The 23,955-nt window shown below is 42.8% G+C and overlaps 4 protein-coding genes across 6 annotated transcripts in view; 2 read left to right on the top strand and 2 right to left on the bottom strand.

Moving 5' to 3' along the window:
- Positions 1-56: 56 nt before the first annotated feature.
- Positions 57-3,280, top strand: dph2 (diphthamide biosynthesis 2). 2 transcript variants are annotated; one of them, XM_072378415.1, is made up of 7 exons: positions 57-156; positions 498-674; positions 763-875; positions 1,322-1,542; positions 1,675-2,364; positions 2,733-2,915; positions 3,048-3,280. In XM_072378415.1, exons 2-7 carry the CDS (start codon positions 525-527, stop codon positions 3,170-3,172), a joined length of 1,482 nt encoding a protein of 493 aa, XP_072234516.1. In that variant the 5' UTR covers positions 57-156; positions 498-524; the 3' UTR covers positions 3,173-3,280. The 2 variants fall into 2 exon arrangements, with proteins under 2 accessions (XP_072234516.1, XP_072234517.1); XM_072378416.1 differs by lacking the exon at positions 57-156 and adding an exon at positions 172-297.
- A 64-nt stretch (positions 3,281-3,344) lies between these two features.
- ncf2 (neutrophil cytosolic factor 2) lies at positions 3,345-8,711 on the bottom strand. The gene is made up of 15 exons (XM_072378417.1): positions 8,195-8,711; positions 7,874-7,956; positions 7,590-7,698; positions 7,356-7,490; positions 7,078-7,185; positions 6,918-6,977; positions 6,727-6,770; positions 6,281-6,422; positions 6,052-6,117; positions 4,753-4,807; positions 4,608-4,651; positions 4,328-4,476; positions 4,147-4,252; positions 3,610-3,727; positions 3,345-3,478 (listed from the first exon to the last, which is right to left on the bottom strand). Exons 1-15 carry the CDS (start codon positions 8,453-8,455, stop codon positions 3,387-3,389), a joined length of 1,572 nt encoding a protein of 523 aa, XP_072234518.1. The 5' UTR covers positions 8,456-8,711; the 3' UTR covers positions 3,345-3,386.
- Positions 8,712-9,103: 392 nt separating this feature from the next.
- garem (GRB2 associated, regulator of MAPK1) lies at positions 9,104-17,442 on the top strand. Of its 2 annotated transcripts, none has more exons than XM_072378350.1 (6): positions 9,104-9,470; positions 10,409-10,549; positions 10,755-10,885; positions 11,218-12,420; positions 13,653-13,807; positions 14,024-17,442. In XM_072378350.1, the coding sequence occupies exons 1-6, from the start codon at positions 9,350-9,352 to the stop codon at positions 14,868-14,870; spliced, it is 2,598 nt and encodes an 865-aa protein (XP_072234451.1). In that variant the 5' UTR covers positions 9,104-9,349; the 3' UTR covers positions 14,871-17,442. The 2 variants fall into 2 exon arrangements, with proteins under 2 accessions (XP_072234451.1, XP_072234450.1); XM_072378349.1 differs by having other exon boundaries at positions 14,021-17,442.
- Positions 17,443-22,467: 5,025 nt separating this feature from the next.
- Positions 22,468-23,955, bottom strand: part of prkdc (protein kinase, DNA-activated, catalytic subunit) — a 33,627-nt gene continuing 32,139 nt past the window's right edge. The window contains exons 84-86 of the mRNA XM_072378348.1: positions 23,543-23,731; positions 23,095-23,234; positions 22,468-22,957 (exon numbers count right to left, since the gene is read on the bottom strand). Of these exons, the coding sequence (XP_072234449.1) occupies positions 22,753-22,957; positions 23,095-23,234; positions 23,543-23,731 (534 nt within the window). The 3' untranslated portion in view covers positions 22,468-22,752. The remainder of the gene's footprint in view (positions 22,958-23,094; positions 23,235-23,542; positions 23,732-23,955) is intronic.

The following is a 23,955-nucleotide window of genomic DNA, read 5'->3' as shown; positions in this document are numbered from 1 at the left end:
ATGCCAGCAAAACTGAACCGTCGTAAACTTAATCTAGGCTTTATTTTGCAAAACATTTGAACCGGAAGTGTTCATGAGGGCGACAGTGGTGAACTGTAGGCACGTGTATAACATTCTGAGAAATATCTACGGGTTAACAGCCGTCTTTATGACAAGGTATGATAAGTTTACGTGTATTTTGGTAATGTAAATACAAGCTGGAAAGCTTTAAGCAATGATTTATATGTATTTAGCTGGGACATAAACTTAAGTTCCATCAGATAGCATTTAAGCTAGCACCCGGCAACAGCGTTACAGGTAAGCAGTGCTAAAGGTGGATTCGTTGTATTATCATGTAATAAAACCAAAATACATTGTGGTAAAGCGGTTCACTAAGTCAGTCCGTCAGGTTTAGACGAGTAAAATGAAGTCGGCTAATGGGCCTGATTTTTAATTCACAATTATGATAGTTTATTTGTAGTAATGTTTGCTGAATCTCTTTTGTTGTGTTTTTGCAGGCACATCCATACGTTTCCCGTATAATCATGGCTGATGCGTTCAGCAGCAGCTCGGAAACCGTAATTCAGCGTGCGGTTGACGTTCGAGTGAAGGCAAATACTCCGGTGGAAAAACTAGAAGAATTGTATCAGATTTCAAAGACTTGCGAGTTCATCCGTAAGCATAAGTTTGAAAAGGTGGGTGAATTTCTCTGGAAAAGTCTTGATTGTTTCGTGTGTTGGGGACATTTTTGTCGCTAATGTCAGTTACGCTTTATATTTCCAGGTTGCTCTGCAGTTTCCCGATGAGCTGCTGGTGGATTCAGTGGCGGTAGCAAGACAGATAGAGACCAACAGTAATGCCAAGCCATTCATTTTGGGGGATACGTCTTATGGCAGGTAAAATATCAGGTTTGTCTCAGAAAAATAGTTTTTGAACCTTAAAACTTTGTGCTTTGGCTTGTTTTGTCATGTCTGGCCTGGCACTGCCATGGAATGCTCGGGGGGCTGTTGATTTGCAGGGCTCACACACATATTTGTTTTTAGAACAGTGGCGTTTCATCCCACAGCTGTAGGGGGAGCCAAACGTTTGCCGAATATCGCCATATTGCTATAACACTTTACAGACATCCCGATCGAATTTCTCTTGCTTGCAGTGTTAGAAAGATATAAAGAACTAAGTAGTGGAAGGAGATAGCCCTTCGCTGATGTGTGTTGCAAATTCTGACAGAGTTTTTATATCAGAATATCAGTTTTTAAGTGAAACCGTTTCTGTTTGCTGTGCATCTTTTTGACGTTTCTCTGCGTGGGCGCTCAGGGTTTTCGTTTAACTCTCTCTTGATCAGTTGCTGTGTGGACGAGGTCGCCGCGGAGCACGTCGGGGCCGACTGCATCGTGCACTATGGCAGTGCTTGCCTCAGCCCGTCTAAAAGGCTGCCCCTCATGTACATCTTTGAGAAAAGGCCACTGGATGTGGAGACGTGTGCCTCCTCCTTCAGAGAGCTTTATCCTGACAGACTGAGCCGCATCGTTGTGCTCTACGACGTCAACTATGATCACGCTATTCGTAGGTTTTATGTCTAAGACACAGTCAGACAATGTGTACACGTGTCAGTTTATTAGGTCGACATTGGTATGAAAAAATATCAGTTGCATTTTAAAAATGTCTTTTTTTAATGTTTTGTCTGTTTTTTTGCAGATGATCTTCTCGCACATCTGTCGCCAGAGTATCCGAACCTTGTTGCTTCGGAGCTTGTAGTTGAAGGGGAGCAGTGTTACATGAGCAGCCGGATGGAAACGCACAGCGGCGATGGGTGCATCTCCGGGCAGGAACACCAGCCGCCTATTTTTCAGTTTGGACGGCAGTTCTCCCTGAAAAAGGGTTTAAGCGTAACGGATTACAGTATGTTCTACGTTGGCCGGGAAAGTGCCACACTGCGAAACTTCATGATGACCTGGAACCGCTCCTCGTTTTGCTCTTTTGACCCCGTGTCATTGAAAGGGAGGGTTGAGTCAGTCAGCATCAACCGTGCGTTGATGAAGCGATATTATGCCATAGAAAGGGCCAAAGACGCCAGTGTGGTCGGCATCCTGGTCGGCACCCTGGGGGTCGCCGACTACCTCGCCATCATCCAGCAGTTGAAGGAGACGATTCGCAGAGCCGGAAAGAAGAGCTACATGTTTGCCATGGGGAAACTTAATGTGCCCAAACTGGCCAACTTTCTTGAAATTGACATCTTTGTGCTCATCGCATGCCCCGAGAATTCACTGTTGGACTCGAGTGAGTTCTATAAACCGGTGGTGACGCCGTTTGAGATGGAGGTGGCCTGCAACAAGACGAGGGAGTGGTCGGAGGAATATGTCACCGATTTTCGACATCTCCTGCCAGGTTTGGCTGGAATTTACTCGCATCAGAAGTTCTTGTTTTCGTGTGAATGGACGTTTTTAAAGGGGAAGGTCGCATCATAACATTCATTTGAAAACATCTGTGGTGGAATATAAACCATATTTATCACCTTTATTCGTCAATTATTCAGTGCTGTGTGTCCATTACATAACCTGATTCATTATAACTATATTCGCATTACTCCAGTTAATTAAAAAAATGCTTAAGGAAAGAAGAAATGGCATTAAATCTTCACTTTGATTTAACCCTGTTACCCAGCATAAGTAACTGAACATTTTTAACACCTGATCGAGTCTTTTGCTATTATCCAGCCCCCTTTTTTTTCTTTTTTTTTATAAATCCTCCAACAGGCGGACAGAGTCATGTGCCTTTGGCTGATCAGCAGGAGGATGGTGACGAGACTGACGTGTCATTGATCACTGGAGCTCTTAGAAGCCGGAATCTGTTGAACAGCGAGCCTGCAGAGTCTTCATTTGGGTCCTCTGTGGTCCTGAGGAACCAAACGCTGACTGTGGCCAACACAAACTCGGCTGGTACTTATCAGACACACATTTATTTTTGACTTTCGCACATGAACAGCAACAGTTAATCTTTTCGGGCATGTGTTTGCTACAAACTCTGTGAGACCAAAGCTTGTTTTTTTTCTTGCTTTATTTTGTTTTCAGCATCTTTTCTGGCGGGTCGAAGCTGGCGCGGCTTAGAGCAGAATCTGGGAGAGACGCCTGTCCTGAAAGCTGTACAAGGCAGGAGAGGTATCGCTATCGCCTATGAAGAGGAGGGAACTTCATGATCTTCCAGCAGATTATTTATTCATATACAAATGTACCAAATGTAAAATACACGACTTTTAATTTCTGAAGATGTAAATAACTATTAAATGTTTGTTTTTTTTCCTAAAATGAAAGGGATCTCTTTTTTTTTTTCATTTCTTAAAGCAGTAGTTCCAACCTCTTACACCACGACTCCGGTGGAAAAGGGTTTATTTGAATTAAAAATCACATCAATTACTGTCCATTCACGGGAACTTCCTCCACAAACGCTGCAGGAAATATACCAGTGTTCCCACTGCACTCCCCCTCCAACCAATCCTGGTTAACTGTGGGCAAAAAAAAAAGAAATTCAAATTAGAACCACATCTCGTTGTTTCGTGTGTGTGTGTGTGTGTGTGTGTGTGTGTGTGTGTGTGTGTGTGTGTGTGTGTGTGTGTGTGTGTTCATGGAATCTCACTTCTGGAGAGCAATGTGATTGTATCTCCTTGTTGAAAGTTTAGATCCTCTGGGTTCGAGGACTCGTAGGTGTGAAGGGCCACCATGTGAATCTCATTCTGTGGCTGTTCATCACTGTGCTGAAACAGAAAATAAAAAAGCAATGCCTTTTCCTGAAAACTTTACAGTGACTTAAGGAACTGGCAAACATCTTGAAGGTTTCAACTAAAACCACATGAACTAGGATCTCTGGTCTCTGGCGCATTTGTCGTCCAAATTCAAGTTCTTGTATCCTGCACAGGGAAACAAAGTGAGACGTACCAAAAGTCTCTCAATTTTATCATAAGGTGACCTGATCTCTTTTAGGAGATGTTGGACCGCTGTTACTAAGCAGGAAATGTGCTTAGATTTCAACATGTATTGCAGAGCTTTCTGTGGCGTCTGCGTATCTGTCTCGCTCTAATAATGACATTTTCGGGGAAATCATTTCTAAACGGCGGTGAGTCACAAGTTTAGACTATTTAATTGGCTGCGTCCGCAGAAGTAAATCACCTCTTACCTCTTTGGTGTTGCACCACAAGGCGACGCGCCCGTCACACACCCGGCTCCACACCTCCTCCATCGCTGTGTTGGCATCAATAAGACTCTGTCCACTTGCATCTAAGCTGAAATCAAAACAGAATTGTCAATAAAACAACACATTATCCACATCACGGCACTGTGAGAATTTAAGCCTGTACCTCAAGGTTATTGCAGTAGGAGGGAGTTCCAACTTCTGACTGATTTTCCCAATCAGCACTGCATAGGAAGACCCATGTGGTACTGAGACCGTAAAGTTGAATGTGAAATGGACTTTGACGACACACATATTCTCTTTGGTCCTTGCCTCCTGGTAATAAATCCACATAATACTGGAATTAAATCACAGAAACGTAAAGAATGACCCTTCATTTAAAAAAAAAAAAAAAGAAACGTGGCACAAAGTTGCCGATAAATAGGGAAATCGTGTCAGCAGCATACCCTCAGCTGAGCGTTTCCACGGCTGTTCTCACCAGGAGTCAGACCTTGCAGGCAGAAGAAGGAAAGTGGTTTCGTTCACATATAGATCACATGAGGTTAGGAAATCCTAATTAATTTAGGCTACTTAAACTGTCAGATAACCCACCCTGAATCCTCTCAGGTCTGGTCGGTGGTTCTCGACTTGGAGGCTCAGTCGTACCCTGTTAATGGTTGTTCCCGTTCAAAATGATAGAAAAGGCAGTTTTAGAGAGCTGTGAAGGACACTCACAAATTTAAAAACTGATACCAATGAACAGGACCAGTGAATGGCTTGGACATGTGCCAGTTTCACTATTAATTGGGGGGTTATTTGAGTAACAAACACGTTTTAAAAGGAGTGTGTTCAGAGAAAACTACAAGTGTTCTAAAAATTATGTACAAAAGAAAAAGTTTTAAGAAAAAGAAGCTAAATCAACCATAAAATACAACAATCAGCCTGAACATTGTGACAGCTGACAGGCAAAGTGAAGAGTGGTTTCAATGGCATGTTGTCGGTCTGCAGTGATCCGGATCCACAAAAGATGGTGCTCCGAAGGAAAACTGGTGTACTGGGGACGGAGTCATTGGCAGTCAAGGCTCGTTGATGCATGTGGAGTGTAAGGGATGGCAAGTGTTATCCGATCCGGTTAAAGAATTAGCATAGCACAAACTGGTGAAAAAGTTCATGCCAGTTCGGATAGAAAGTTGTCAGAACACACAGTGGGTCGCAGTCAGGTGCTCGTGCTCATGTGTCCCCTGCTGAGAAGGCCCACAATGGGCAAGTACGCATCATATCTAGGCTACAGAGGAGTGGAAAAAACGTGAACAGTTCTGAAGAATCCTCTTTTACGTCATGCGGATGGTCCGGTCTGTGTGTCAGTTATCTGGGGAAGATGTGGCACTAAGGCATACCATGGGAAGAATGGAGGTTGGCAGGGCCAGAGTGGCGCTTTAGGCCATGTTCTGCTGGGAAGCCTTCGGGTCCTACCATTCACATGGAAGTTACTCTGACACTGTCTAAACATTGTTGCTGATGAAGCGGAAACAGTATTCTCTGATGGCAGTGGCCCTTAAAGCAGGATAATGCTCCTCACCACAGTGTAAAAACGGTCCGAGAATAGTATTGGGGGCACAATAAGTTAGAGGTGTCGAGATGGCCTCCGAATCCTCTGGATCTCAGCTGCAAGCCATGAAGGCACCACTTTGCAACAAATGGAATGTAAAAACAAATGGAATGTAAAAGATTTTCTGCTGACAGCTTGGTGCCAGATACCACAGCAAACTATCAGAGGTCCAGCGGGTTCCGTAGCTTGGCGGTTCAAGGCTGTTTCGGCAGCGAAAGGAGGACCTACTCAATATCAGGCTCAAGGTCATAATGTTACAGTCAATCGGTGTGATGTAACATTTTCCAAAAATGATTCCTTACCTTGTTCTGTTTGGAGGCCAAAGTGATCTCCAAACGTTCCAGGTAATTGTAGGGAACAAGCCCCCTCTGCAATCGACATCATGGTGATTAATATCACATGACAACAGCCTGACTTTGACAATAATAAAGAATCACATGTTTCGGGACAACTTTCTCTGTCTGTGAATCTACTGCAGAAAACGTGAAAAATGCAAAGCACCGTGCTGGTTTTTATGAATAGTTGTCTCACTCTTTCATTGAAGACCACATATGCCCAGTTGTCAGCGCCCTTCTGCAGCACAAACACGATATTGCCAGGCACAACCGCCAACTCGTCACTGGTCTCAGGAACAAACTCAAACAGCACAGTGTGGGGTTCTCCTTCCAAAACTCTGTGAGGACAAGATGGCACCAAGAGACCTGTGACACTCCCACCCAGCACTCTCTGTCATTACATCGTAATGATATATCTCTACTCGGCTTTTCCTTTGATCCACTTTACACATTTTCCTCATATGAAAGTACACACTTAAATAGATATAGGTGATCTAACTAAAGCAGCTGATTGGCTCTTGTCCAATCCAGCGAGTAATAGAGGCAACTGACAACCCCTATTATGGAACGAATCATAAAGATGTATTCATCTTTGTAGCATCTTTGTAAGCATAGAGCACACCCTCAAAGTGACTTGCATACCTCAGAACCTCAGGTTCTTTAGGACAAGCTGGACCATCCACAATCTGTCAGAAGAAAACAAAAACACAAAGCATCTAGTCATTTGATGACATGGTACATCAGAGCAGAAAATCGTCGTGTTTGTCACCACAGTTGGATTCAGAATCCGTAGTGTTTCTTTTTTTTATGGCCAGTATGAAACTGTGTGTCACCTGTGGCTGTAATGGAGCAAATCCAGAGAACTCATCTTGTGGAACAACAGAGGCAACAACCTGATCATAACACACACACAAGCAGGTTGTTAAGATGAAAGCAATTTACTCCCAGGGGGTCTCAAATGAAAAGGCTTACTACTGCAGCCTACTGTTTTACCTTTGCCTTGCCAAGATAGTCCTTCTTCTCCAGCTCAGCAACATAGTGCTTATTCGGTTTAAACAGCACTTTTGATGGGAACTCGACCAGTTTGAAAAGTTTCTGTTTCTGTGAGTGAAAAACAGCTAATCATGCGTCATTTAATGTCACGAATATAATCACCTTCAAACAAAATGATTAATGGACTGAGACTTGTTAATGATAGGTGAAATTTAAAAGGTTTTATATGTGCAAGGGTTTTTTTTTGTCTTGATAATAGCGACCACATAACGACTGACCAGAACTGCCTGCAGAGCTCTGTCGATGACACTGAGCTTGGCCTCTGTTTTGTAGTCGAGCGCCTTCGCAAGGTTTTGCTGAGCCTTTTGCCAGTTACCCAGCTGGGCCTCAGCGAGGGCCATATTGTGCAGAACCTTTGGCAGGAAACATTGATGCCGTGTTAAAAGCTTCATATCCTTTGTGCAGACAATTATAGGGATCTTTTACGAAAGAGTGTTAACAAAAATCCTTACCTCACATGCATACAGTATGTATCTGAGGCCAAGGGCTTTGTAATCTATCAGCTGGTTGCCCCTCAGTGCTTTGAAGGCTCTCTGGAAATCAGCTGAGCTCTCTTCATACCTTTGAACAGGAATAATAAGGTAAACTGCTTCTGAGCAAGATAAACCGCTGAAAAATGTACAAGTAGTGAAATCCAACTGTGAAACAGATGCATGCTGTGTCAAGAACTTTGGAAAAATAGTTAGATATGAAAAAAGCAAGTGGTCCTTCTATCAAAATGAGTTGTATGGCTTGCCTCTTCTTTTTGTAAAAGGTGATTCCTCGTTGAAAGAAGGCGATGGCCAAATGCTCGTCCTTGCGTATGCTGCAATCAAACGCCTGAGAAATAGCAAAGAAACACAGTGACTTCCTCTGCAAGAACTCCAAAATGGTTAACTACAACTTCTTCTTTCACAGTGACTTGCTCTTTTAGACACCACTGCATCGCCACTTTCCATCTCAGCCTTCACAGCTGCATCCTGGAGATTTTAGGCCCCGATGCGCACAGAGAAAAGGTCAAACTGATACACGAAGAGAACGTTTCAGCCTACATCTGACACTGCGGTTTCAGACATACCTTTTCAGCTGCATCCCACTCTTGGTTAAGAATATGGAGGCAGCCAATGTCAAAACAGATTTTGGAGTTTGGCTCTCCAATGGACAGGAAAATTCGGAGTGCTTCTGACAAATCCTGTCTATCGGCACAGGTTATAGCCTCATCCCACTGCCGCAGAGTGTCCACAAACGACATATTTGCTGGCTGGTGGCACACTGAGTCCGAATTAAGGAAGCTCATCTGATTTGTAGAAGTGAAATCAGGAAGTGTGATGACAGTCATTGTTGAGAAGTAACCACAACTCCACAGATTAAAGAGGTCCAGCAATTGAACTTTTATTCCTCACATGATGGTCTGGCTCCTGCTTGAAGATTCAGTATTGGGGTGTGCTGTTAAAGTAGAACTAAACTTTGCGCACTTTCCCATCACATTTTTCTTGAGGACATACTTTTGTATAGCATACGAATCGTATGAAAATATTTATGAAAGTCTGTTTTGAACGAGAATATGAGAAAGGTCTGACATCTTTGCTGACACAAAGAGCGTCACGTTCGTTGGTATGTGTTTTGAACGGTTTAGTTTGCTTTCATCCATGATTTATGAGGCTATATCTGTGGCTATTTTATTTTAGAATAAGACGTACTGATACTCCTTTCTTGTCTTATAGTAATCAGCAAGTGTGCCAAACTTTATAATACAAAACTACAGCTTCCGGTAAATACTTTTCAAAATATATTGATCGTGACTAGCCAGTGATCTTCAGTTTATAAATACTTTGTAGTCCAGTACATTGTATGGGACAGCATATCTTCCTCCATATTCAACAGGAAGTGAACCACTTAACCGATTAAAAGTAACGTTTGTCCTTGACCATTTTAGTAAATAATGCTCTTATTTTTAAAGAACAAATACGTATTTCCGCTACAGCAGTTACACTGATGCAGCCGTCGCTAGCTAAACAAACATGGCTCTGCGACTTTATCGGACAACAGAACTTTATGATACGTAGGCAAATGAATAGGGGAATATGCAACGCCATATAAGAAGTGTCTCGTGTATGATATGACGCCGTAGATGAAGAGCAGTGATATAATTTAGTTAGTTAGCTCAGAATAGCCTTTCGTGGCTGTGTTTACACATAGCTAGCTCTACAGTTGGCTAATGTAAGCTAGCAAGATGGACCTTGGAACAATGTTGTACAATAATTTAAAAGATATTACATGGAGTACGACGTCCTTGCCATTAGATCAGCTTGTCAGTGCATATAAGTTGCCCCAAATTGTCAAGCTGGATAACGGTTAGTAATTTTGTGACTGTACAAGTTTTCGAGTTATCATCTTAGCGCTTGCAAGCTGTTGATTAGCAGCAAATATGTACTGAACTGCGAGTAAGGTTAATGTTTTGCGATGAATTTCGTAAGTCTTTTTTTAATATAATTTTTTAAAACATGCTCAAGTGAATTGCTCTGTACGTCTGTGCGTATTATAAAGATAATACGCCATCTGGTATTTTCATTCGCAAAATGAACGCTCGTAAGTTTTAGTAAAATAAAAATGAAAAGCCTTCTTGCACACCTTTAAAAACCAGCTATTCTAAAATGTTTTTAACCATGACTGAAAAGGGAAAACAGTTTTTGGTTTCGTACTTATTAAAGTGTGAGATTGGTTTAAGCAAAACAAAAACACGGTTTACAGTTGTACTGGGTTCAGATAGCTGTCTGTGCAGCTGATTTGCACCACAGCCGTTACCAAACCTACGGATCTGTTTTTGTTTGGTCTCTTTTATGGGACAGTCTTTATGATTACTTTATGAGCACTTTTACAACGTTACCCATTTCTTTATTGTCCCTGGGTCACACTCTGAAAGGTGTATTGCACTTTCAGTGATGGTATGTGCTTTTCTTTCTGGAGTGGTATGGATTAGGGAATAAATCTTTGTCCATGCAGAATAGAGTATAGATTGTGCTCTGTAATCCAATTCATGGGCTTAAGTGGAGTGGCCCATCAGGCTCACAAGTCCTGAGATTTACTTGTGAGGTCCATTACTTAATGGTCCTAATGGTTTAGTAAATTAGTGTCAGTACATTGTATGCCAGTCAGGAGCAAAACTGATATCCCAACTCTAAGCACGTGTCTTGGATGTAATTGTTGCTTCCTACATACCAAGTGACTGGACATGTCCTATTATAACATGACAGTCTATTCCAAAAAACAGTTATTTATCTAATTCTTGCAGGTCAGCTGGTCGAAGGGCTCAGAGACAATGACTACCTCTTGATTCATTCCTGCCGCCAGTGGACAACTATTACAGCTCACAGCCTAGAGGAGGGACACTATGTGATTGGGCCCAAAATAGAGATCCCGGTTCATTATGAAGGTAAGCTACCACTGCATTTTTTGTTCTGGTGGTCTGATATTGTCGCTGTCTTTTGCTTATGTATTTGTGTCTTCATTCGGTTGTAATTCTTTACAGTAAATCTTTTGAACTCTTTAAAATGAAAAATGAGTCGCTGACATTTTGCGTCTGGATCAACCTTTTTTTTTTTTTTTTAGCTGCTCTGATATACCTTTTCCCACTTCAGGTCAGTTTAAGCTGCTGGAGCAGGACCGAGACGTCAAGGAGCCTGTGCAGTACTTTAACAGCGTGGAGGAGGTGGCCAAAGCATTCCCCGAAAGGGTGTACGTCATGGAGGAAATCACTTTTAATGTCAAGGTACAGTTTTGTTTTTCATTGACTCTGATTGGTCTGATTTCCAACTCAGCCATCAGGGTCAATCCTTGAATTTGAATTTCCAGATGGAGTCCGAAATCTTTAAATTGAGACCCTATGGATGGCTAAAATTATGACCTCATGCCTGGGTCAGCTTTTAGTTTGCAGCTCTGCGATCTAATTGATTTATCAATCTCCTGCGTGGCTGAAAGAGAAAGCAAATTATTATTTGTTAACTGCTTGGGTTTTTACTTTGCTTTTAAGATGAGTTGCCCAGTGGGACTGCTCCTTTTAATATCTTCAGTAATTTGGCCATTTCTATGTGTTTTCTACAGATGGCCTCAGGGGAATGCAACGAAGACACAGAAGTTTACAACATAACACTATGCACTGGTGATGAACTCACGTTAATGGGCCAGGCCGAGATCCTCTATGCCAAGAGCTCCAAAGAAAAATCAAGGCTCAACACTATTTTTAAGAAGATCGGGAAGCTCAACTCCATCAGTAAGATCGGTCGAGGCAAGATGCCCTGCTTGATATGCATGAACCACCGCACAAACGAGAGCATCAGCCTGCCCTTTCAGTGCAAAGGCAGGTTCAGCACCTGCAGCCCGCTGGAGCTGCAGATGCAGGACGGCGAGCACACCATCAGGAACATTGTGGAGAAAACCCGTCTCCCGGTCAATGTTGTCGTGCCCAGCTGCCCACCCCGCAACCAGTATGACCTCCACCTCATTCGGGAGGGTCATCGCTACAAACTGGTAAACATCCAGACCAAGACAGTGGTCGTGTGCTGCATACTGCGAAGCAACAAAATTATCCCCGTCCACTTTCCCTTCCACATGGCCATGCCGAGATTTATTGTTCCAGAGGAGCTGCTGCAAGGAGAGTTGTGGTTAGAGACAATGGTGCATCGCTGGTTCTCCTTCTGCCAGGATCAGTTCGACATTGATGACTATTCCCGTGCCGTCCGAGACGTGCGGACAGACTGGAATGACGATGGCAAAAGCCCTAAGAAAAGCAGTGGGAACGGGAGCTGCACTGGAAGCAGTGGAGGCAGCAGCAGCTCCAATGGGTGCCCCAGCCACATGCAGATCCCCAGCTCCTTAACCTACGCCCGCGATGAACTCACCCAGTCTTTCCACCGCCTGTCCGTTTGCGTGTATGGCAGCAATTTACACGGTAACAGTGAAGTCAACTTGCAGGGATGTATGACACTATGTGGAGACTGGGCCCCCCTGCCCTCTGATAGCAATAATTCAGAATCTCTAGAAAACGAACTCTTTTTCCCTGAGCTGTTGGATAGCACAACCCAGCAATCATCCCTCACCAAGCTGGATGTTCCCTATGAGGAGCTGTGGTTGGATCACTTGAGAGGACAGATCTCTAAACCCTCTTCAAGCGAAGGAATCCGAGGCGTCAACAACGGCTGCGCTTCAACAGCTGCGCTGTCGTACCCGGTCGCCTGTCCTCTTGGTGCCGTAACCAGTTTAGATGCGCCTCTTACTCCACCACCAGTCCCACCCAAATCTGAAGCTGTGAGTATCATGTAACATGATGAGAGTTAGAGTTCTTATAGAAGTCCTCTGGTAAAAAGAAGAAAAAAAACTGTTTTTGTGCTGTTTTTTATGTGCTGAAAGAAAAATTCAGAAGGAAAAAGAGTTGATGGATAAAACTCAAAGCCCCAGTCAGAGATAAAGATTATTAATTCTTTGTTAAGTGTGGCTTTCTTCTCTCGGCTCCCCCATGAAATGGGAGCGTTTGACTAATCATTTGTCATTTCTTCTGCACGGTGCACTGATGGCATGCTGACTACTCCGGTGCAGAGGAACAAGCTCTGATAAAAGAGCGCTGGAATTTATCTAAAGAAAATGTTGCAGCTTGTACTCATGTAAATTTGTAGGTTATAGCTTGTATGTACGTAGCCTTGCCCTCGATGACTTTACATTTCAGCCCTTGAACTTTAAAGGTGTAGAATAGAATTTCTAACACCTCATGACAGAAGCAGGTTATTGTCTAAGTGCAGATGGGACGCTGCAATGTTGTCTCTACCGGAGAGAGAAGTTTTCTCCCTCTGCGTGTCTCAAAATTCCTGCTCATGACTTGCAGGTCCCTGTCGCGCAGTACGGCGTGAGCAAACTGACAGGTTTTACTCCTCCGTCTGTGCTGTGGCATGGTGGAGTTCGCTCAACCGTGACATTTTGAACTAATGTACAGCTCAACAGGTTTGCTGCACAACGTGTTCCCTTCATCTGAGAATCTGGTTCATCTAAAAACGTAAAACCGACTCACGATTGAATAGTTTTGAGTAGCTGTTTTGTGAGACCTACATCGAGGACAACTGTAGCCTTTGTACAATGCAGTCAAAATCACACTCTTTCAATTAAGGATAAGGTTATTAGTATTTGTAGCTATGATGGGATTCTTTTTGCAGCGCACAGCAGCAGTAGTTTTCCACCCAGCAGCGGGGAACAGTAATGAGATTGCTTATCTTCCAGAAGAATTTGAATGTGCAGTCGGTCACCCGCTGCCTTTGTTCCACTTCTACTTTGCAAAGCTTCCCTGTAAGGCGGCAGAAAAAGCCAGAAAGGGAAAAGGTGAAGAGGAAACTGTGAAGCAGTACTGGGTTGAATACATCCCAGAGGTTGTGAACCCCTGATGCTTATATGGAGTGTTGGTTGTTGATGAAATTCTGATCATAAATGGTTAAAAACGATAAGTTTTATAAAGCAGTGCCTAACGTTGTTACCCTCCCCCCCACAAAAAAAAGGTAAGGGAAGAATGTCGTCTTCTGAATGCTCCACCAATTCCTCCACGGAGTCTGAAACAGCTGCCGTCGGTGCCCATCCCGTCAAAGCCACGACAACAAGACACTCGCTCTCCGAGCCCGACCCTCTCCTATTACTCTTCTGGTCTCCACAACATGTAAGAATTTGAGCACATTTCGCAGCACGCTTATCTTGCATTGTTGTGGTAATCCTAAGAGTTTGAGCAAGAGCAACTGGACTTCTTTTTCTTGATTCTGGAAAGAAAGAAAGAAGTCCCATTTGCAACTATTCAAGCTATCTGGATTAAACTTACATTGTTTCCATGATTTTTGATCCCAAACTGCAAAGTAATCTTGTATTTTTCCAGCAGTAGTGGAGCAAGTGAGCAGGACGGAGCTGACCCACAAGAGCAGAGCCACGTCTGCTACCCTTGTAACTGGGGAAAATCCGACAGCACGGCGCCAAGTGCTGCCTCGCCCAGCGGAAGCCTGCTGTCGGAGGGGGTGTCCTCACGGTTGTCTTGGCCTAATAACTTCAGCGGAGGAGAATCGCGCTGCACAGATGAATTTCTGCCCGCCAGCTGCCGCAGTTACTACAGCTACCCCAGAAAGAGATCCCCGAGCACCCCTAAAACGTCCAGCCTCGTAGATTTTGACGCCCGAGAGCACAGCAGTAGGGACTTCAGTTTGGAGAAAGCGTCTCTGACTCAGATCTGCACCAAATCGTCAAGCTACACTTCAGATATGTACAGAGACAAGCCAATCGAAGAAACTAACAATAAGCAGAGCCTCTCCTGCCCCATCTTACCGCCGAGAACACCCAAATGCAACTCCGTGAAGAAGTGCACGGATTTACTGTCGGAGTCGGTATGCGACGCTATGCAGGAAACTGTGAATTCCTCCCTTACTCAGGAAGAGCAGGGCACACAGGAGGTGTACTCCATCTCCGACTCATTAACTCTAAACTGTCCGACCTCTTCTCCCGCTGCACAGTGGCAGCCGCCGTCCAGCTTGGCTGGCATTTCTATCGAAGAGGTGTCCAAATCTCTAAAGTTCATCGGCCTGCCAGATGACATCGTTTCGCTGTTTGTGTCGGAGAAGATTGACGGGAATCTGCTCCTGCAGCTCACCGAGGAGATTTTGTCCGAGGACTTCAAACTCACCAAGCTGCAGGTGAAGAAACTCATGCAGTTCATAAATGGGTGGAGACCCAAGATATGACCGTATAAGACACTACACCCTGTTGTAAAGCAGCCAACTTCATACCATCCGTATGTATGCTATGCACATCACGCCACAAAGACTTTCTTTTTGTATTAAATGAACTTTGGTTCTTGTTACTGCATCGTTGGGAAGATGGGCACCGGCCCCCTTAAACTCTGACTGCTATTTGCTACCTGAATGGAATCATTTGGCACTTTCATAAAGACACTTCAATGTCGGCTTTTAAATACTTTGTTAAATCCACAGCCCGCTTAGTATTTATTTCATAACACAGAGGATGATTCAGGCCAACAAATATTGGCCAGAGAATTCCGCTTTAAAGGGGAATCCTAACAAGCACCCCCCCATTACCAAGACTTTTAAACAAGTACGAACAACAAAATGGTTCTTTTGTTGAAAGCATTGATGGTTGACATTCTACAGTTAACACTGTGGTGTGTGGCTGTGCATTCACCTTCTTTTTTTAAGGTTAATTAGCCTTCTTAAAAGGCTAATTTATGCTAACCTGGAGCCCATGGCAGCGTGCTGATGTGCGGTTCTGAAACAGGAGAAGGGAGCTGTGGCTTTAAGTGAGTATGAGGACGATATGAATATATGACATGGTTTAAAAGCAAAATGGCAAAAAAAAAAAAGAATGTTTGTCTTTAAATCATTCTGATACCACGTCCAAGAACGTCGGTTGGATGATCGAACGTCGTCCGCTTTTAAACCAACTGGACTTTGTTTGCCAACAGAATTGTTGTGCTAATCATGATTATCGGCGTCTCTCATTGCGACAAAATGTAACCCGAAAACTTCTTATGCAAGACCTCGTTTCTGTTGGATGCCTTCTTTTAATATTTAGTTTAACTCCGCTTTAACCCAAGATGTCTCCGCTAAATGTAACCCGGAGGTTCTTTGAAGCTGAAAGTGGTAAAAAGGTTTGGTCCTTCCTCCGAAACTAACGAATGGAAACAACCTAACGGAGGAAGCGGGCCATGACGTTGCTCATCAAGTACAAATTATGCATCATGCACTTTGGTAGATGTCAGTTTGAGTAACTGCAGTTGTGGCCGTTTGATATTAACCCGTTGAAGTACCTTTGTAAAGAGTGAATGCACTACATGTTTGTTGTTTTTTTTTTTTTCTGAAATTGCAACGGTACGTCTCCTTTGTAGTCATTGTTTATGTGCTACAAGTGTCCTCGAACGGAAGAAACTCTAGTTGTTTCTTTGCGCCTTAACACAAAGCCCTTAAGATATTTAATATTTCACTTTGGCTTAGCGTTGACATTTTGCCAGTTTTGTCACCAGATGATGATCTCGGACCTCACCTCGAACCGAGGGAACGATGCTAGGTTTGTAGACGCTGAGAAAGGAAGTAGCGAAGCCAGAAAACGTTGTTCATTCAGAATAGACCCACAGATTTATGCATTGTTCAGCTTTAGTATACAGAAGAGTTAATGTCCGAGCATTTGTTTGATCCTTTCTAACTTTTTGCCCCTCCACCTCTAACGACACTTTTTACCATAGGTTGTTACATATTTTACTTGATATTTTTATTCTTTATGTATGTAATTTTGAAAGAAAATGATTACTAATGTTGAGTTTATTTTTTTTATTGAGGAAAAAAGCTTGTGTCAACATCATGTTTGGTCTTTTTTTTTTTTTACTCTGTGAAATGTGGATCTACTAGGTTTTTGTTTTGTTTTGTTTTTTAAATCCATGCGTAAAAAAAAAGCTAACCTGCAAGCCTCAGTTCACGCTTAATTAATGTCCTGACAAGAACAACCCAAAACCTGTCATAGAAACTCCCCGGATTTCCTTCTCGTTTTGTCGTATTATTCATTTATGGGGAGTGGCCTGGGTTTCTTGTAACTATTATTTGGGCAATTATGTCTTATGCAACGGCCTGAGCACCCCAAAGACACCTCGAGGAGGAGCAACAAGGCAACGGAGTATTATGTGCATTGCCGCTGCCGCAGTGTTGATTTCTGATCGCACATGCCAAAGGACTTCTTCTAAGTCAACAATTCTACTTGAATAATTCTGAGATGACAACTGTGAACACAATGTGACATCTGGTCCACTCCCACTAACCCGCCATCACCAAGCAGCTAACACTGAAGCTAATACTGTGTTCATGACACTTGTCAGCTCTGGACTGAGGCCTGCATAAATCGTTGCCCTTTTTGTCCAAAGGGACTGTGACACTGGGTTCGGCAGCATTACTAAAGTCTTCGAATTCTCATCAGTTCAGTGTGAACCCTCTATTTTTGATGGTATAATCTATTAAAAGTGGATTAACTGGAGCTTGTGTTTTTCTTCTTCGTCACTGCAGTTCGGATGAGATCTCACCACTGATCAGTTAGATGGTGTCACAAGAAACTGATGATGAAACGGCGCCAGTTTGCCTCACATTCTTGGTTTAACCTGCACTGATAATGACAAGAAAACCACATTTGTGCAAATAAACACATAAACAGGAATCGCCAATACACTGAGGTTCCAGATTAGGCGCCAAAGAGGATTTAACAAGACCCCCAAGTTATGTGAGAGGATAATAACGTACTGGTAGTGTGAAGTTCCAGCCGACCAGTCTATTTGTGACTGTCTTAGCCAATTCTACTGAGGCACAGACTGATGAAAGAAAAAACGAGAGTCTCCAAAAACCCCAAAATGTCATCACAAATTTGTCTACAACAAGGAAGAAGTTGCACAAATTTGAGCTGCGTGGGAGGAACACCAGGAAAAAGCCTTTGATGCAGTTCTAAGAGCCACAGTAACTACAGCCATGTATGATGTGGACTGGAAAAAGGGCCATTATCAGGGTTTGGGGTTCTGATTGACTGATAATTGGACCTATTTTGATAAGAGATAACTATACAGTAAACAGAAGATTAATTATTTGTTGAAGCCAATCTTCATAGAAAGCCCTACCTGCTGTAATGTCACTCATCTGCCTCCTAAGAGCAGCTGCTTTCCAAATGGCCTTGAAGGAATTACAAAATCAGACAGCAGATTGCAGAATAGGTTCTGCTTTTGTGGCCACTCTGCTCTTTCCTGGCTTGCATAAAGCAGGTTGGTACTTCAAATGTCACAAAAGTTCTGCCTTTTTCTTACACTGGAAGAGAAAAAAGATGGAAACGCAAACAGTGAGAGATGCACAGTAACGAACCATAGTGATGGGAAGTCTTCTGACTTACTATTAGACAGCAATTCATCCAGGGACACGAACCGTGCCACTTTTTGTCAGTTTCAATCAAGAAAAGAGGTGGGGACATAAGATATAATAAAACTAAAATGTCTTCAGTGTGTGGAAGCTTAATCTGTGTAATCAAAATCTTCCATATGCATCACATCCAGAGCTGCAACATCATGTCACTCAGTCAGTATTCCATCTGCAGCAGAGAGCGGCAGAATTTGTCAGCCTGACCAATGAAATATCCAGTAGAACTTACTGCCCCAAATATAAGTGATCTTATCCAGATGAACCAACAATTCCAGTCCCAACCGTTCATCTCAAAGTTTGGCAAGGTTTAACACCGACTGTATCCAATAAAATGATCAGGACACCTGTTTGTGATCTCGAGAGTGAGCAGGTCTGTTAACATATCATTTTTCTCTAATTACATGTTTAAAAGGCCACAGGGACTATATCAACCACTTTAAAGTGACCTACCATTCCAATAGTTTAAGTCAGTTTAATGACATTACATAATAAGATTTATGTTGAAGCCATAGTTTACCCTGAAACGTGTTCACCGTTGTGATATATTTCTGCTCTTCTGCCTTTCTTCCCACTTATATTTTCACACATTACCTATGCACCCTCATAATGAAGCACCTCTAAAGGATTTAAACAAGTCATTACTAAATGTATTTGTTGTGCTTTAACTTCAAGAATCATTTCAAGACAAGCATAGCTTACCATCCTCCACGGTCAACACACATAAGAACATGACACATATGCTTTTGTGCCATAAGTTTGAAGCATCACTTTAATTTTAAAACACTGTAACTGTGAGACAATGTGACTGTGAGCATTTTCTTGACCCTGACAGACGAGAAGACTTTTTTTTTTATATCATTCAATAAGAGTTAAATCAGTCTGATCTCTGGAGATCTGCACACAACGTTTCGATCACACCTGATTTCAGCTTTCACGTCTCGCCTCCCTCTTTAGGAGTCCAGGAGTCAGTGATGTTATTGAACTCTTCTTATAGTTGGCAAAAATTCTCAGCATTCTCAGAATGCAGAATGCTGTCTCTTTTGCTCTTTCTGTTCTATGATCAGTCAACCAACATCCATTCCTCCTTTCTTTTACAATAATCTTTTCATGTAGTATTGGAAAGAAGAAGAGCATCATGATATTCCCCTTGTTAAAGTCTCCGCCTCCATTACGGCATATTATTTGCATTCATCTTACTGGCGCTTTGAGCAGAAAACTTTAATAAACATTAATAATTCTTAAGAAGTCTTTTTTCTTTTAAATCTTTCTTTTGGCTTTAGCTTTCTGAGAGAAAAAATACATAGAAAGACGGAGGATCTTGTGGCCACATAATTACACAAAGTTCCTGTAATCGAAATACGGTTTAGGGTAAGGAGATGGTGACATTATTCACGATAATCAGCGTTGACAAAGAGCCTTTTTAATGGCACACACACATATATATATATATATATATGTACATATACACAACTCACAAAAAGTTTGGAATATTCAGCTTCTGGGTGAAATTTCAGGATGAACCTAAAATGCATAATAACCTTTGCAGGTGAACTTAATGTGATCCTTTGTGAACTTTTGAATGCACATGTCCAACTGTTCAATGTTTCGGTACTTTTTGCACAAGTTGCTGTTCTCTAACCAGGAGCTTGACGGCAAAATTCACAACAGGTGTTTGATCCATAAATCGACCAATACATTTCCTGGTTCAATTAGAATTGGTATTTAAGCAGTCCTCCTCATCATGCCGCTCACATTTTTACATCATGACACCAAGATGACGCCAAACAATGGATCAACAGTACCTCGCCATTGTGAGGCTTCAAACAGGATGTCACAGAGTGTCATCGGCAGGTTGCAACAGAGAGACTGGATGAGTCACAGAAAGGCATAGAAGTGGAAGTCCTTTGATTACACTGATGAATGCTTCATTGTGAACAGTGCCCTGCGGAACCGGATGACGAATGCCACTCAACTCCAGGCACATTTAAGGGAGGTGAGAGGCACCCAAGTGTCACGTCAGACCATTTGAAACCGTTTCCATCAGCGTGGTCTACGCAGACGACCTACAAGGGTACCTGACCACACCACCAGGCACAGGTGTCATCGTCTTGCTTGGGCCGGGGAGCATTTACGCTGGACGAGGGACCAGTGGAACTCTTCTCTGATGAAAGTTTATTCACGTGGAGCAGAAATAATGGCCGCCAACGATGTTGGAGACGTCAAGGATAGCGCTATGCATCAGCCACTGTTATCACCAGACAAACCTTTGGTGGTGGTGTTACAGAGTGGGCAGGTGTGTCCAGTCAGAACAGAACTGCCCTACACTTTATGGATGGTACAGTGACAAGCCCATATTACCTAAATCACATCATTAATCCAGTCATTGTGCCCCTGCATGAACAACACAGGCCTAATTTCATCTTCATGGACGACAATGCTCCAGCTCATTGAGGTCGCATCATTAGGGAACGGCTGCTGGAGACTGGGGTACCTTAAGTGGAGTGACCTGCACTTTCTCCAGACCTGAATCCCAAAGAAGACCTATGGGATCAGCTGAGTCACCGTGTAGAGGCTCGTAACTCTGTACCCCACGACCTCAATGACCCCAGCATGAGACGTCGTTGTCAAGCCTTGTTTTTGAGACTTTGACTTTTTTTTTTGTGGTATAGCCACCACTGTTGTTGGCTTTTGTTTCAATAAATTGTTTGAGATGAGAAAATCACCAGTGCATGCTTCTAAATTAAATACCCTACTTTCATGATATAATATCACTGTAGCGCGAACTTTTGACATTTTCCATAAATGTCACCCGAAAGCCAAATATCCCTAAGTTTTTGTGTGTATAGATTGTTTAAAGGAAGCAAAAACAGAAATGCACTGCAAAAGAAACAAAATGCCAAATAACTGAAACTGAACATTAAGAGTATTTTATTAAACCCCAAAGGGAAATGATATTGTTGCCAAATAAATTTGTGAGAAAAACTTCCTAAACTAATGTATTACTAAATAAAGTGAAAATAAAAATCATCTGACAAACTGTTGGAAAAAGAGGTGTGGCGGAAATCTTCAGAGATCACCATAAATGCCCTGGGTTGTTGTGCTTGTAGACTGGCAACAACTGAGCTGATGAGGTCACATTACACATCGGCAGCTAACGCAGATGAGCTCTCTGTACATAACATGAATGTAAAGTCAAAGCCAAGAGTTCAACATGTAGGGTGCAGAGGTGCTCCTTAGCAACATGTCCGGGTTTACACCATCTGTTGTTAACTAGCTTTGCAATCCCTCCTCCTGTACTCTTATGGCTCTGTCTGCAGTCCCCGTCCAAATACGTCCCTGCAACCACTGTGTCCTCATCAGAGCGCCACGCTTGTCTCAAGTTACTTTCCAGTAATCTCACATTCCCTGTGACCATCGTCGGAAGACTTTGCTTTAACCTTATCCTTTCACATCATTTTTTTCTCGTCTTACATCTCAGAAGACTCGTCTACAGCTTGTTTGGATTTGGGGTCTTATTCTGGGAATAAACTGGGCTTTGGACAGCTCAATCAGCTGCTCTCGCATGCAAACAGCTTTCCTGTTGGCATGGCAATGCAGAGCTCTGTTTGAGAGCTCTGTTGAGTTTAAAAATGATTTTATAGTAAGCTTTAGGATTTTTTTGTGTCTTAGAACGGTAATCCTAAATTCCAGTGAGATGAGGAAGGCCACGGTGCGTTTCCTCTTTGTTAAAGCCACACAAGCTTGGACAGGTTTTGTAACAGAATCGACCGTCATCGCGTTGTGTCGTTAATCAAGTTGCTTCGTAGCCTGCAGTTCCAGAAAGACAGAAAGGAAGAACGAGCTGAGTAACGGACTACAACTGGAGCAGGTTGGATAATTTCGTGTTGTTTGCATTGAACCAGCTGCAGTCACTGGAGCAATGAAAACATGCTGCTGACGAGCGGATAAATTAAGCACTTTCAGTCCTGATATTAAAGTCCTCTCTAAACCTAAGTGACATCTGTCGTGCAGACTTAAAGTGGGAAGTTTGTGCAGCTGGTGCCTACCAGTTTCCAGAAAACGTTATAAGTCTGGTTGGAATACACTGAGCTATTGTGGTCGAGGACAAACTTAAAAATGTTAACGTTTCACAGGTGTTTCAGGCTGTTGTTTGATGCAGCATCAATTCCTCAGAAGCTCAATAAATATCTCCTGAAAAGCAAAAACCCTTTGAGATCTACTGGCTTTTCAGCTGAGACAGAAACTTTAAAGAAACGGGATTATTTCGACACTGTCCGTTTAAATGTAAATAATGTGTTTTTTTTGCTTAATGCATTAAGAAATAAAGCATCAAAATTGGTTATATCAGATGACTGAATTAGAAAAAAGAAAAAGGCACAGCTCATGACTTAGTAAACTTTTATTTAATAATAATGTGACAGTATTACAATTTGCAGATCGCATTCTTTTTCCAGACTTTGGTCTCTTTATTTTCAGTGACACGATGCAATTCTTTTATTACACACACAAATATAAAATCACAGGTAAACAAAAAAAAGTTCCAACAATGCAAAACCTATCAAGTTGCACTCAAATGTCTTTTCCTTCACGTTTCCCCACATTCCAGACCCATCATTTATTTCCCCGTTCGTTGTGACAGACAGTTGGAAATGTTTCAAACATCGAAGAATCACATCCACGGTTCCCAGCCCTCCCAGACTCTGCCAAGCACATTTGGATCCGTGGCTTGGTCGATCAGACAGTCCACCTGCTCCTCCACTGACAAGCCTGCGGCCGGAAGCTTCGCACGGACGTTGTGCTCCTCAGTCCCCAAAACAACAGACTGCATCCCCGGGAAGGCACTATCCTTCTCGAAGCCGAGCTTTAGCTCCTCACTGATGGAATAAACACAGGTATTATAGATAATGTTGGCATAATGACAAGGAAACAATGAAGTTCTTTATCAGATTATTATGGCAGGTCCCTGAACAGATACTGGCATGTTAAAGAGGGGCTTCTGTTTTTTTGATACCTGGTTATGGCAGCTGGATTCGCGCCTTCTAGTTTCCTTCTGGCAAAGTTCACCTTCTGCAGGGGGTACCAGTTGATTTCTTTGGTGTCTATGCTCGCGGTCCACGTGCCTCCTTTCTTCAGTTGCTTCATCTCGAAGTTCTGTGTAACACACGACAAAACACACGTGGTGTACTCTGGAAAGGGATTCAAATGTTTTTCCGTACAAATACAACGTGCTGTACATCCAAACAGCTGGACAATAACATGCACAACTCAATGACCAAAACCCACAAATGAAACAGAAGCAGAAAATCGAGAGGATCACAAATCTGGATACTTCTTTGTCTACAGAGCCAATCTGATATTCTGTATAAATGTCCAATTAAGCATTTAAACACAGTTATGTTAATTGGCCGGTTCTTAAGCGGTGTCTTCTCAGTAGAAATCTGAGCAGCGGTGACGGTTACCTTCCAGTCCAGCGAGGGTTCCTTAACAAACACGTCCATGGTGTTGAGCAGAAGCTCTGGCTCAGCCCTGTAGGCCCGCAGGGAGTGAACCATGATGCTCTGGATCAAACCGGATTCCTTCAATGGCTGCATTAGATTCACAAACTGTTGGGTCAGCCGGAAAGGCATCAGCTCGGGGACGGGGAGAAACTGGGAAGAAACACCGGAATTCACAGTGGGATATATTTATAGTGTCTGTCGTCATCACACCGACAACAGAATCTACGGGGTTCATGCTCCATTCTTATCATGTGGGTGTACTGCATGAAGAAATCTTGAAATCAAGACAAATCTCTCTCAATTTGTATCATTTGACATTCAACCTTTATCTAAGTTTCCTTGAGATTTTGGGATACTGGAAGCACATTCTATTG

Source organism: Leuresthes tenuis, unplaced genomic scaffold, assembly GCF_036924035.1.
Source record: "Leuresthes tenuis unplaced genomic scaffold, fLeuTen1.0.hap1 SCAF_24, whole genome shotgun sequence".
NCBI lineage: Eukaryota > Metazoa > Chordata > Actinopteri > Atheriniformes > Atherinopsidae > Leuresthes > Leuresthes tenuis.
The sequence above is the reverse complement of the archived record's forward strand: the minus strand, read 5'-3'. Positions and strand labels throughout refer to the sequence as shown.

What these genes read in the sequence shown, in the direction of transcription:
- dph2 (XM_072378415.1), top strand. Translation starts at nt 525, where the DNA reads ATGGCTGATGCGTTCAGCAGCAGCTCGGAAACCGTAATTCAGCGTGCG. An exon ending in CAACTATGATCACGCTATTC is followed by an intron (nt 1,543 to 1,674) that starts GTAGGTTTTATG and finishes GTTTTTTTGCAG; the next exon opens with ATGATCTTCTCGCACATCTG. An exon ending in GGCCAACACAAACTCGGCTG is followed by an intron (nt 2,916 to 3,047) that starts GTACTTATCAGA and finishes TTTTGTTTTCAG; the next exon opens with CATCTTTTCTGGCGGGTCGA.
- garem (XM_072378349.1), top strand. Translation starts at nt 9,350, where the DNA reads ATGGACCTTGGAACAATGTTGTACAATAATTTAAAAGATATTACATGG. An exon ending in AATTGTCAAGCTGGATAACG is followed by an intron (nt 9,471 to 10,408) that starts GTTAGTAATTTT and finishes TAATTCTTGCAG; the next exon opens with GTCAGCTGGTCGAAGGGCTC. An exon ending in TCTTCTGGTCTCCACAACAT is followed by an intron (nt 13,808 to 14,020) that starts GTAAGAATTTGA and finishes TTTTTCCAGCAG; the next exon opens with TAGTGGAGCAAGTGAGCAGG.
- ncf2 (XM_072378417.1), bottom strand. Translation starts at nt 8,455, where the DNA reads ATGACTGTCATCACACTTCCTGATTTCACTTCTACAAATCAGATGAGC. An exon ending in ACATACTGTATGCATGTGAG is followed by an intron (nt 7,491 to 7,589) that starts GTAAGGATTTTT and finishes TTCCTGCCAAAG; the next exon opens with GTTCTGCACAATATGGCCCT. An exon ending in CCTACTGCAATAACCTTGAG is followed by an intron (nt 4,253 to 4,327) that starts GTACAGGCTTAA and finishes TTTTGATTTCAG; the next exon opens with CTTAGATGCAAGTGGACAGA.